Genomic DNA, 14,063 nt, shown 5'->3' with positions numbered 1-14,063 from the left:
ATTCTTGCCACCTCCGTCTCCTTTACCCTAATGTTCACTACCACAATTGCAGCATTTAGGCTCAGCTGGCATATAATACTCCTCCTGTCTACATACACTTGACACATTACCAAATAATTTACATTTATCACACTACATGGGTGTGGGCACGAAGTTTCTCACAGGGAATCTCATATAACCCAAATACACGTGAAAAGGGAGAGACTCTTCATGGGCTTCCGCACTCCATCTACGATGCGGGTCAGTCGTTGTGCACCATCCAGTTGATCCAATTCTTAATGTGTATCCTTTGCATTTCAATCAATCAATCAATTTTATTTTATATAGCCCTTCTTACATCAGCTAATATCTCGAAGTGCTGTACAGAAACCCAGCCTAAAACCCCAAACAGCTAGTAATGCAGGTGTAGAAGCACGGTGGCTAGGAAAAACTCCCTAGAAAGGCGAAAACCTAGGAAGAAACCTAGAGAGGAACCAGGCTATGAGGGGTGGCCAGTCCTCTTCTGGCTGTGCCGGGTGGAGATTATAACAGAACCATGCCAAGATGTTCAAAAATGTTCATAAGTGACAAGCATGGTCAAATAATAATCAGGAATAAATCTCAGTTGGCTTTTCATAGCCGATCATTAAGAGTTTGAAAACAGCAGGTCTGGGACAGGTAGGGGTTCCATAACCGCAGGCAGAACAGTTTAAACTGGAATAGCAGCAAGGCCAGGCGGACTGGGGACAGCAAGGAGTCACCACGGCCGGTAGTCCCGACGTATGGTCCTAGGGCTCAGGTCTCTCAGTTGGCTTTTCATAGCCGATCATTAAGAGTTGAAAACAGCAGGTCTGGGACAGGTAGGGGTTTCGTAGCCGCAGGCAGAACAGTTGAAACTGGAATAGCAGCAAGGCCAGGCGGACTGGGGACAGCAAGGTGTCATCATGCCCGGTAGTCCTGACGTATGGTCCTAGGGCTCAGGTTCTCAGAGAGAAAGAGAGAACGAGAGAATTAGAGAGAGCATACTTAAATTCACACAGGACACTGGATAAGACAGGAGAAGTACTCCAGGTATAACCAACTAACCCCAGCCCCCCGACACATAAACTACTGCAGCATAAATACTGGAGGCTGAGACAGGAGCGGTCCGGAGACACTGTGGCCCCATCCGAAGAAACCCCCGGACAGGGCCAAACAGGAAGGATATAACCCCACCCACTCCGCCAAAGCACAGCCCCCGCACCACTAGAGGGATATCCCCAACCACCAACTTACAATCCTGAGACAAGGCCGAGTATAGCCCACAGAGGTCTCCACCACAGCACAAACCAAGGGGGGGGCGCCAACCCAGACAGGAAGATCACGTCAGTAACTCAACCCACTCAAGTGACGCACCCCTCCCAGGGACGGCATGAAAGAGCACCAGCAAGCCAGTGACTCAGCCCCTGCAACAGGGTTAGAGGCAGAGAACCCCAGTGGAGAGGGGAACCGGCCTGGCAGAGACAGCAAGGGCTGTTCGTTGCTCCAGCCTTTCCGTTCACCTTCACACTCCTGGGCCAGACTACACTCAATCATATGACCTACTGAAGAGATAAGTCTTCAGTATAGACTTAAAGGTTGAGACTGAGTCTGCGTCTCTCACATGGGTAGGCAGACTGTTCCATAAAAATGGAGATCTATAGGAGAAAGCCCTGCCTCCCGCTGTTTGCTTAGAAATTCTAGGGACAATTAGGAGGCCTGCGTCTTGTGACCGTAGCGTACGTATTGGTATGTACGGCAGGACCAACTCGGAAAGATAGGTAGGAGCAAGCCCATGTAACGCTTTATAGGTTAACAGTAAAACCTTGAAATCAGCCCTTGCCTTAACAGGAAGCCAGTGTAGGGAAGCTAGCACTGGAGTAATATGATCAAATTTCTTGGTTCTAGTCAGGATTCTAGCAGCCGTATTTAGCACTAACTGAAGTTTATTTAGTGCTTTATCCGGGTAGCCGGAAAATAGAGCATTGCAGTAGTCTAACCTAGAAGTAACAAATGCATGGATTAATTTTTCTGCATCATTTTTGGACAGAAAATTTCTGATTTTTGCAATGTTACGTAGATGGAAAAAAGCTGTCCTTGAAACAGTCTTGATATGTTCGTCAAAAGAGAGATCAGGGTCAAGAGTAACGCCTAGGTCCTTCACAGTTTTATTTGAGACGACTTTACAACCATCAAGATGAATTGTCAGATTTAACAGAAGATCTCTTTGTTTCTTGGGACCTAGAACAAGCATCTCTGTTTTGTCCGAGTTTAAAAGTAAAAAGTTTTCAGCCATCCACTTCCTTATGTCTGAAACACAGGCTTCTAGCGAGGGCAATTTTGGGGCTTCACCATGCTTCATTGAAATGTACAGCTGTGTGTCATCCGCATAGCAGTGAAAGTTAACATTATGTTTTCGAATAACATCCCCAAGAGGTAAAATATATAGTGAAAACAATAGTGGTCCTAAAACGGAACCTTGAGGAACACCGAAATGTACAGTTGATTTGTCGGAGGACAGACCATTCACAGAGACAAACTGATATCTTTCCGACAGGTAGGATCTAAACCAGGCCAGAACTTGTCCGTGTAGACCAATTTGGGTTTCCAGTCTCTCCAAAAGAATGTGGTGATCGATGGTGTCAAAGGCAGCACTAAGGTCTAGTAGCACGAGGACAGATGCAGAGCCTCGGTCTGACGCCATTAAAAGGTCATTTACCACCTTCACAAGTGCAGTCTCAGTGCTATGATGGGGTCTAAAACCAGACTGAAGCATTTCGTATACATTGTTTGTCTTCAGAAAGGCAGTGAGTTGCTGCGCAACAGCTTTTTCTAAAATTTTTGAGAGGAATGGAAGATTCGATATAGGCCGATAGTTTTTTATATTTTCCGGGTCAAGGTTTGGCTTTTTCAAGAGAGGCTTTATCACTGCCACTTTTAGTGAGTTTGGTACACATCCGGTGGATAGAGAGCTGTTTATTATGTTCAACATAGGAGGGCCAAGCACAGGAAGCAGCTCCTTCAGCAGTTTAGTAGGAATAGGATCCAGTATGCAGCTTGAAGGTTTAGAGGCCATGATTATTTTCATCATTGTGTCAAGAGATATAGTACTAAAACACTTAAGTGTCTCTCCCGATCCCAGGCCCTCGCAGAGCTGTGCAGATCCAGGACAGCTAAGCCCTGGAGGAATACGCAGATTCAAAGAGGAGTCCGTAATTTGCTTTCTAATGGTCATGATCTTTTCCTCAAAGAAGTTCATGAATTTATCACTGCTGAAGTGAAAGCCATCCTCTCTTGGGGAATGCTGCTTTTTAGTTAGCTTTGCAACAGTATCAAAAAGAAATTTTGGATTGTTCTTATTTTCCTCGATTAAGTTGGAAAAGTAGGATGATCGAGCAGCAGTGAGGGCTCTTCGGTACTGCACGGTACTGTCTTTCCAAGCTAGTCGGAAGACTTCCAGTTTGGTGTGGCGCCATTTCCGTTCCAATTTCCTGGAAGCTTGCTTCAAAGCTCGGGTATTTTCTGTATACCAGGGAGCTAGTTTCTTATGACAAATGTTTTTCGTTTTTAGGGGTGCAACTGCATCTAGGGTATTGCGCAAGGTTAAATTGAGTTCCTCAGTTAAGTGGATAACTGATTTTTGTCCTCTGACGTCCTTGGGTAGGCAGAAGGAGTCTGGAAGGGCATCAATGAATTTTTGTGTTGTCTGAGAATTTATAGCACGACTTTTGATGCTCCTTGGTTGGGGTCTGAGCAGATTATTTGTTGCGATTGCAAACGTAATAAAATGGTGGTCCGATAGTCCAGGATTTTGTGGAAAAACATTAAGATCTACAACATTTATTCCATGGGACAAAACTAGGTCCAGAGTATGACTGTGGCAGTGAGTAGGTCCAGAGACATGTTGGACAAAACCCACTGAGTCGATAATGGCTCCGAAAGACTTTTGGAGTGGGTCTGTGGACTTCTCCATGTGAATATTAAAATCACCAAAAATTAGAATATGATCTGCTATGACTACAAGGTCTGATAGGAATTCAGGAAACTCAGAGAGGAACGCTGTATATGGCCCAGGAGGCCTGTAAACAGTAGCTATAAAAAGTGATTGAGTAGGCTGCATAGATTTCATGACTAGAAGCTCAAAAGATGAAAACGCCATTTTTTTTTTTGTAAATTGAAATTTGCTATCGTAAATGTTAGCAACACCTCCGCCTTTGCGGGATGCACGGGGAATATGGTCACTAGTGTAACCAGGAGGTGAGGCCTCATTTAACACAGCAAATTCATCAGGCTTAAGCCATGTTTCAGTCAGGCCAATCACATCAAGATTATGATCAGTGATTAGTTCATTGACTATGACTGCCTTTGAAGTGAGGGATCTAACATTAAGTAACCCTATTTTGAGATGTGAGGTATCACAATCTCTTTCAATAATGGCAGGAATGGAGGAGGTCTTTATCCTAATAAGATTGCTAGGGTGAACACCGCCATGTTTAGTTTTGCCCAACCTAGGTCGAGGCACAGATACAGTCTCAATGGGTATGGCTGAGCTGACTACACTGACTGTGCTATTGGCAGACTCCACTAAGCTGGCAGGTTGGCTAACAGCCTGCTGCCTGGCCTGCACCCTATTTCACTGTGGGGCTAGAGGAGTTAGAGCCCTATCTATGTTGGTAGATAAGAGGAGAGCACCCCTCCAGCTAGGATGGAGTCCGTCACTCCTCAGCAGGTCAGGCTTGATCCTGTTTGTGGGTGAGTCCCAGAAAGAGGGCCAATTATCCACAAATGTTATCTTTTGGGAGGGGCAGAAAACAGTTTTCAACCAGCGATTAAGTGCTGAGACTCTGCTGTAGAGCTCGTCACTTCCCCTAACTGGGAGGGGGCCAGAGACAATTACTCGATGCCGACACATCTTTCTAGCTGATTTACACGCTGAAGCTATGTTGCACTTGGTGACCTCTGACTGTTTCATCCTAACATCGTTGGTGCCGACGTGGATAACAATATCTCTATACTCTCTACACTCGCCAGTTTTAGCTTTAGCCAGCACCATCTTTAGATTAGCCTTAACGTCGGTAGCCCTGCCCCCTGGTAAACAGTGTATGATCGCATTTACTTCTAGCACCACCCCAGAGATAACACCCTTGATAGGCTCCCTGCTTTGAAAATCCACACACGACACATTCCAATCCAACATCTTCTTGAGGCGCAAAGCATGCTCCTTCTGTTCCATAGAAACACCAAAAAACACTCCCCAGTGGTGTATTGGTCTAAGGCACTGCATCTCAGTGTTGCGGCGTCACTACAGCCTTGGGTTTGATCCCAGGCTACGTCACAACCGGCTGTGACCGGGAGTCCCATAGGGCGGCGCACAATTGGCCCAGCGTCGTCCGGGTTAGGGGAGGGTTTGGCCGGAGGGGCTTTACTTGGCTCATCATGCTCTAGCGACTCCTTGTGGCGGGCCAGGCGCCTGCAGGCTGACTTCGGTCGTCAGTTGAACGGTGTTTCCTTCGACATATTGGTGCGGCTGGCTTCCGGGTTAAGCGAGTGGGTGTTAAGAAGCGCTGTTTGGCGGGTCATGTTTCGGAGGACGCATGACTCGACCTTCGCCTCTCCCGAGCCCGTTGAGGAGTTACAGCGATGAGACAATATCGGAATTGGATTGCAATTGGATATCACGAAATTGGGGAGAAAAGGGGTAAAAATTACATTTTAATAAATAAGAAACACAAAAAAACAAAATAAGCTCACTTCTCGTTATTCTCATCGACGCCACCTCATCCAACGCATCCACAATTTTAATAGACTTCAAACGGATCTCCCAGGTAACAACATCGATCCAAAACCCTAATTCCAACCAAAAAAAGACTCAGAACTAGGTTTGGATTTACTAGTTTCCATTACCACTTTACTTCTCTTATTTCCTTTTGCATTCGCCACTGTAATCCAATTCTTCTCACTCTTATCTCCACCTGACACGCCATCTGATTCAAACAGAGCATCCGCTTCCGCCATTTCCTCTGGATATTGAACTCACCTCTCCCTCCGCCATTGTGGTCTGGTCAGTTCTTTCAGTTTTGCCCAAAGGATTATAAAGTATTGTTAGTGTCTGTCTACCTTTCAAAAAAGCCCGCCTTGGGGATGGGACGCGGCCAGAGCACGAAGCAACGCCCCACATGAGTTGTTAATCTTTCAGAGACTGGAAAAAATTTGTCAGCTTGTATATTTAGCAATGAATCCGCTGATATGAACATTGCTGAAAGATGTCCAATGGCTCTATCGATCAAGGACAACCATATCTACACGTACAAAAACGTATAGTGCGATCAGTATCACATAGAGCCTTTGCGAAATGCCACAAAGCAGAACTACATTTATTTTCAGATCTCTAGCAACAACTGGGACCAAAAAGATACCCACCATTCTCATGAACAGTACATACTGGTAATTTGGTCTACTTAACGATCCCGCCCCTTTTTGGGGGAAAACAAACGCAAGATGTCATATGTCAATGTAATTACACATATTTTACACACTGTTATTTTAGTAGCCCAAACACATAAATATATTATTGTATGTGCAACAGACATGTCGAGCAAATACTTTGCAATGCTGCCTGCCCTCGAACGTTCACGTTACATAGAAAAGTTAAGATTGACCCATCTTCCCTCATGCCCCTTCAGTCTCCCTCACTCAAACTGGAGCAAAGACCCTAAACAGTGGCCAGACATTTCCTATCCAGACATCTATTCCTACTTGATAGAATCTCCAGTCAAGTTATGAGCTATAAATGCCCATTCCTGGCTCTATATTAAAAAAAACTTCCCTTTTTCCACATTTTGTTACAGCCTTATTCTAAAATTGATTTAATTTTTTTTTTCCTCATCAATCTACACACAATATCCCATAATGACAAAGCAAAAAAAGTTTTTAAAAAATGTTAGCAAATTGATTAAAAATAAAAAACTGAAATACCTTATTTACATACGAATTCAGACCCTTTGCTATGAGACTCGAAATTGAGCTCAGGTGCATACTGTTTCTATTGATCATCCTTGAGATGTTTCTACAACTTGATTGGAGTCCACCTGTGGTAAATTCAATTGATTGGAAATGATTTGGAAATGCACACACCTGTCTATATAAGTGTCACGACTTCCTCCGAAGTTGACTCCTCTCCTTGTTCGGACAGGCTTCGGCGTTCGTCGTCACCGGCCTTCTAGCCACTGCCGCTCCTCATCTCCTCATTCCATTTGTTTTGTCTTGTTTATTACACACGCCTGGTTCATATCCCCTCATCAGTACCTGTATAAGTGTTCCCTCTGCCCCCTTGTCTTTGTGTGTGATTGTTTATTGTGGAGGATAGTGAAGCTCGGTGGAGCTCCTTGTATTTTGTATCACTGGGATATTTCCCAGTGTGCCTTGTATTTTTCCAGTGCGCCTGTTTTGCGCACTGGATTGTTTTGACGTGTTACTGCATAACTCTGTGGTTGCGGAATAAAGCATGATATTCTGTGATTATCCTCCTGCGCCTGACTCCTTCGACATCAAGGGCACAGCTGTATGGAGATATGAAAAGAACAGAGGCTAGCTTGAGCAACAGCATCAATTCTATCAGCAGAAAGGAGTAACAAAACTGGCATTAGCACTTGTTTGTACAATATGTTCCCATCATTATCTCACACACCTGCTAAGCTGCCACGTAGACAAAGGTTACAAAAGCTGAGACCCAACTCTTGTTCGTTGGGCTCTTAACTTTGCACTTTTTGAGTGATTTTTTCCAGATTTGCAAATCTTATAATAAAAAGTTGTTTGTTTCTGGTTAGAATTTCCACAAGAGTAGATCCGGACGGCCGGCCAGATAGGTAGGTCCAGCCAGGTAGGTAGGTCAGGCTGTCCCGATAGGCAGGTCCGGCCGACTGGATAGGTAGGTCCGGCAGACCGAACAGCCAGCTAGATAGATCTGGCCGGCCAGCCAGGTAGGTAGATAGGTCCGGCCAGCCAGGTAGGTAGATATTTTGGTCTGGCCAGCCGGCCGGCCAGGTAGCTTGGTCCAGCCAGACAGATCGGTAGGTCATGACGGCCGTCCAGGCAGGTAGATAATTCCGGCCATCTAGGTAGGTAGATAGGTCCGGTCGGCCAGGTAGGAAGGTCCGGCCAGCCTGCTGGCCAGATAGGTAGGTTCTACCATGTAGGTATGTCGGTCCGGCCGTCCAGGTAGGTAGGTAGGTCCGACCAGCCGGCCGGCCAGGTAGCTTGGTCCCAGCCGGCGGGCCAGATAGGTCCGGCTGGCAAGCCAGATAGGTAGGTCCGGCTGGACGGCCAGATAGGTAGGTGGTACGTCTTGCCATCTGGCCAGATCTGTCTGGCCGGTTGGTAGGTAGGTAGATCATTCTGGCCAACCAGGTAGGTAGATATGTCCGGCAGGTCGGCCAGGTAGGCCCAGCCAGATAGGTAGGTCAGGCTTTCCCGATAGGCAGGTCCGGCCGGCTGGGTAGGTAGGTCCGGCCGGATAGGTAGGTACAGGTAGGTAGGTCTGGCCGGCCAGGTAGGTAGATAGGTCCGGTCGGCCAGGTAGGTCCGGCCGGCCGGCCAGGTAGGTAGGTCCTGCCGGCCAGGTAGGTAGGTCCGGCCAGCCAGGTAGGTAGGTCCAGCCGGATAGGTAGGTACAGGTAGGTAGGTAGGTTTGGCCGGCCAGGTAGGTAGATGTCCGGCCTGCCAGGTACAGTGGGGAGAACAAGTATTTGATACACTGCTGATTTTGCAGGTTTTCCTACTTACAAAGCATGTAGAGGTCTGTAATTTTTATCATAGGTACACTTCAACTGTGAGAGACGGAATCTAAAACAAAAATCCAGAAAATCACATTGTATGATTTTTAAGTAATTCATTTGCATTTTATTGCATGACATAAGTATTTGATACATCAGAAAAGCAGAACTTAATATTTGGTACAGAAACCTTTTTTTGCAATTACAGAGGTCATACGTTTCCTGTAGGTCTTGACCAGGTTTGCACACACTGCAGCAGGGATTTTGGCCCACTCCTCCATACAGATCTTCTCCAGATCCTTCAGGTTTCGGGGCTGTCGCTGGGCAATACGGACTTTCAGTTCCCTCCAAAGATTTTCTATTGGGTTCAGGTCTGGAGACTGGCTAGGCCACGCCAGGACCTTGAGATGCTTCTTATGGAGCCACTCCTTAGTTGCCCTGGCTGTGTGTTTCGGGTCGTTGTCATGCTGGAAGACCCAGCCACGACCCATCTTCAATGCTCTTACTGAGGGAAGGAGGTTGTTGGCCAAGATCTCGCGATACATGGCCCCATCCATCCTCCCCTCAATACGGTGCAGTCGTCCTGTCCCCTTTGCAGAAAAGCATCCCCAAAGAATGATGTTTCCACCTCCATGCTTCACGGTTGGGATGGTGTTCTTGGGGTTGTACTCATCCTTCTTCTTCCTCCAAACACGGCGAGTGGAGTTTAGACCAAAAAGCTCTATTTTTGTCTCATCAGACCACATGACCTTCTCCCATTCCTCCTCTGGATCATCCAGATGGTCATTGGCAAACTTCAGACGGGCTTGGACATGCGCTGGCTTGAGCAGGGGGACCTTGCGTGCGCTGCAGGATTTTAATCCATGACGGCGTAGTGTGTTACTAATGGATTTCTTTGAGACTGTGGTCCCAGCTCTCTTCAGGTCATTGACCAGGTCCTGCCACGTATGATCTCTGTAATTGCAAACAAAGGTTTCTGTACCAAATATTAAGTTCTGCTTTTATGATGTATCAAATACTTATGTCATGCAATAAAATGCAAATTAATTACTTAGAAATCATACAATGTGATTTTCTGGATTTTTGTTTTAGATTCCGTCTCTCACAGTTGAAGTGTACCTATGATAAAAATTACAGACCTCTACATGCTTTGTAAGTAGGAAAACCTGCAAAATCGGCAGTGTATCAAATACTTGTTCTCCCCACTGTAGGTAGATAGTTAGGTCCGGCCGGCTGGGTAGGTAGGTAGGTCCGGCCGTCCAGGTAGGTAGATAGGTCCGGTCGGCCAGATAGGTAGGTCCGACCAGGTAGGTAGCGTGGTCCCGGCCGGCCAGGTACGTAGGCATTGAGGGGCCTATTTGATATCACTAGAAGATGCATCTAAATCAAATAAAATTTTATTTGTCACTTACACACTTTGCAGCATGAATAAAGTGTGCATCGAAATGCTTGTGTTCAACCACGCTAATAGGTTGTCCATTCTGTTCATCTGTAACTCTGTGTCAACTTGAGATACTGTGAAATTAGGCTTGTGATAATTGGTAATTCCCACATTGGGTCAAAAATATTGTTAGCGGCACAAGTATAGAAAACCGTCAGAGAGGAGACGTGTGAGAAGCGATCATGTCTTGGCAGGCATCTCAACATGGCGGATTTTGCTCTTGGTATCCTTCCCTCTTTTGTCTTTACTAATCTGAATACAGGCAAGGTGATCTAATGTGGTGGAATTTACTTTCAACGGTCTCCTTCGGTCAGTTCAGATGAACCATTTTGGACCATTGAGACGCAGCCGTAGCTTGGTAACATCAGGTGTACTCTGGGAACTCTATTCCTCTTATTTCAGAAAAGCAGAAATGTATCAGATCTGATCACACCAAATAAAAAAGACAATGGTTTATCAGACTTTGGAGTGCCAGTGCATCAGTAGATACATGTATGAAATGTTGCTTTTCATTTGCACTAAAATGGTTTGAGATGTGTCCTCTGCCTTCCAATAAATGAACATTTTGTCTTTCTGCCATTTTAAATATATTTTATACATTTATTCTTAAAAAATGTATGGGTTGATCACATCAGAGCCAAAGCAAAGTAGCAGTTACTGGAATTCCCACTAGAGGATAAAGTGACAGAAATTAAGCATGGGAAATGTACAAGACATGAAATAATATACTATTTTCATTCAAACCAACTGACATAACTGTAACTCTTCCGATTGCCATATCAACGGAGCTGATTGGAGTTTGTTTCAGTGCACCTCATACAAACAAGACAGTAAAAACAGTTTCACAAAATAAAATACAAAACATCCACAAAAGCATTCATATTTTATCAATACTCTAGATCTTGAGGGTCTCTGTACATACTAGTGACAAGTGTTAACCAGAATAGTATTGTCCTCTCTAAAATGTATGTGAAAGGAAGCTACTAGACTATTGAGACACAGACGCAGCCACAGTGTGTGTCCTTAAGGTGAGGAAGTGTTGAAGGTGCCCCCCGGGGGTCGGCGGGAGGCAAAGAAGTCCTCCTGTCTGAACATGATGACGTCGCTTGGTTTTCATAGTAACAGGAACTGCAAGTCGCCCATCATGGCGTAGAGCTCTGGGTGCTGCCGCTGGTACGAGGCATGCTCCATCTTCAACTCCTCCTGTAACACACACACGCACACACGTCAGGTCATGTTGGAAACTTAGTGGTTTGTGTGGGTGTACCTGTGTATGTGTGTACCTGTCAGAGGAAGGCCCTCAAAATTGTCAAAGACTCCAGCCACCCTAGTCATAGACTGTTCTCTCTGCTACCGCACGGCAAGCGGTACCGGAGTGCCAAGTCTAGGTCCAAAAGACTTCTCAACAGCTTCTACCCCCAAGCCATAAGACTCCTGAACAGCTAATCATGGCTATCCGGACTATTTGCACTGCCCCCCCACCCCATCCTTTTTACGCAGCTGCTACTCTGTTAATTATTTATGCATAGTCACTTTAACTCTACCCACATGTACATATTACTTCAACTACCTCAACTAGCCGGTGCCCCCGCACATTGACTCTGCACCGGTACCCCCCTGTATATATAGCCTCCCTACTGTTATTTTATTTTACTTCTGCTCTTTTTTTCTCAACACTTTTTTTGTTGTTGTTTTATTTTTACTTTTTTTGTTAAAAATAAATGCACTGTTGGTTAAGGGCTGTAAGTAAGCTTTTCACTGTAATGTCTGCACCTGTTGTATTCGGCGCATGTGACCAATACAATTTGATTTGATTTGATTTGACTTGGGGTGGGACCAGCAAGAGCCTCATGTTGACGGAGAGCCCACCTGCACTCAACTGGCCTGGTGCCTAAACAGGAACACCATATGACATCACAAAGGGAGAAAGAGATGACTGGAGCAGTGGTGTCCTGTATGTATACTGAACAAAAATATAAACGCAACATGTAAAGTGTTGGTCCCATTTTTCATGAGCTGAAATAAAAGATCCCAGAAATTTTCCATACACACAAAAAGCTTATTTCTCTCAAATTTTGTGCACAAATTTGTTTACATCCCTGTTAGTGAGCATTTCTCATTTTCTAAGATAATCCATCCACCTGACAGGCGTGGCATATCAATAAGCTGATTAAACACCATGATCATTACACAGGTGCATCTTGTGCTGGGGACAATAAAAGGCCACTCTAAAATGTGCAGTTTTGTCACACAACATAATGCCACAGATGTCTCAAGTTTTGAGGGAGCGTGCAATTGGCATGCTGACTGCAGGAATATACACCAGAGCTGTTGCCAGAGAATTGAATGTTCATTTCTCTACCATAAGCTGCCTCCAATATTGTTTTAGAGAATTTGACAGTACGTCCAACTGGCCTCACAACCGCAGACCATGTGTATGGCGTCGTGTGGGCGAGCAGTTTTCTGATGTCAACGTTGTGAACAGAGTGCCCCATGGTGGCGGTGGGGTTATGGTATGGGCAGGCATAAGCTACGGACAATGAACACAATTGCATTTTATCGATGGCAATTTGAATGCACAAAAATACCGTGAGAAAATCCTGAGGCCCATTTTTTTAAAGGTATCTGTGACCAACAGATGCATATCTGTATTCCCAGTCATGAAATCCATAGATTATAGTCTAATTAATTTATTTCAATTGACTGATTTCCTCATATGAACTGTAACTCTTTGAAATCGTTGAATGTTGTGTTTATATTTTTGTTCAGTAGAAATCAGGGGAAAAGTAATTCCATAGTAAGCAAGTATAGACACATATTTATAAGCATGTGAAACCCATATGTTGTTTTTGTAGAACCATGATAACCATGGTCTTTGATCTGATTTTCTATTTAATTCAGTGTGTGAAAATGTGCATCTTATACAATATATGGTACTGCAAAGCTTTATAAAGAAAAAATACATAGTGTAATATTGTATACTCATTAAAGTTAGTCAATAATCCAATAATATTGGAACAATCAAATATTTGTTTCAACAATCAAATATTTGTTTCATTTCCAAAACAGAAACATTTGATGAAAAATAACATATTGAACTACAGTGGGGAGAACAAGTATTTGATACACTGCCGATTTTGCAGGTTTTCCTACTTACAAAGCATGTAGAGGTCTGTCATTTTTATCATAGGTACACTTCAAATGTGAGAGACGGAATCTAAAACAAAAATCCAGAAAATCCCATTGTATGATATTTAAGTAATTAATTTGCATTTTATTGCATGACATAAGTATTTGATCACCTACCAACCAGTAAGAATTCCGGCTCTCACAGACCTGTTAGTTTTTCTTTAAGAAGCCCTCCTGTTCTCCACTCATTACCTGTATTAACTGCACCTGTTTGAACTCGTTACCTGTATAAAAGACACCTGTCCACACACTCAATCAAACAGACTCCAACCTCTCCACAATGACCAAGACCAGAGAGCTGTGTAAGGACATCAGGGATAAAATTGTAGACCTGCACAAGGCTGGGATGGGCTACAGTGTACCTATGATATGCACTGGCTTGAGCAGGGGGACCTTGCGAGCGCTGCAGGATTTTAATCCATGACGGCGTAGTGTGTTACTAATGGTTTTCTTTGAGACTGTGGTCCCAGCTCTCTTCAGGTCATTGACCAGGTCCTGCCGTGTAGTTCTGGGCTGATCCCTCACCTTCCTCATGATCATTGATGCCCCACAAGGTGAGATCTTGCATGGAGCCCCAGACCGAGGGTGATTGACCGTCATCTTGAACTTCTTCCATTTTCTAATAATTGCGCCAACAGTTCTTGCCTTCTCAACAAGCTGCTTGC

General features: G+C 44.7%; 1 protein-coding gene across 1 annotated transcript in view; it reads right to left on the bottom strand.

The window, feature by feature from the left end:
- Positions 1-10,801: 10,801 nt before the first annotated feature.
- The window catches only part of il17rb (interleukin 17 receptor B), an 18,763-nt gene continuing 15,501 nt past the window's right edge, over positions 10,802-14,063 (bottom strand). Inside the window, exon 9 of the mRNA XM_084186806.1 lies at positions 10,802-11,412. Within this exon, the coding sequence (XP_084042932.1) occupies positions 11,403-11,412 (10 nt within the window). The 3' untranslated portion in view covers positions 10,802-11,402. The remainder of the gene's footprint in view (positions 11,413-14,063) is intronic.

Source organism: Coregonus lavaretus (genome assembly GCF_964263955.1).
Source record: "Coregonus lavaretus genome assembly, chromosome: 22".
Classification (NCBI taxonomy): Eukaryota; Metazoa; Chordata; class Actinopteri; order Salmoniformes; family Salmonidae; genus Coregonus; species Coregonus lavaretus.
Note: the sequence above shows the minus strand (reverse complement) of the source record. Positions and strands in the feature narration are given on the sequence as shown.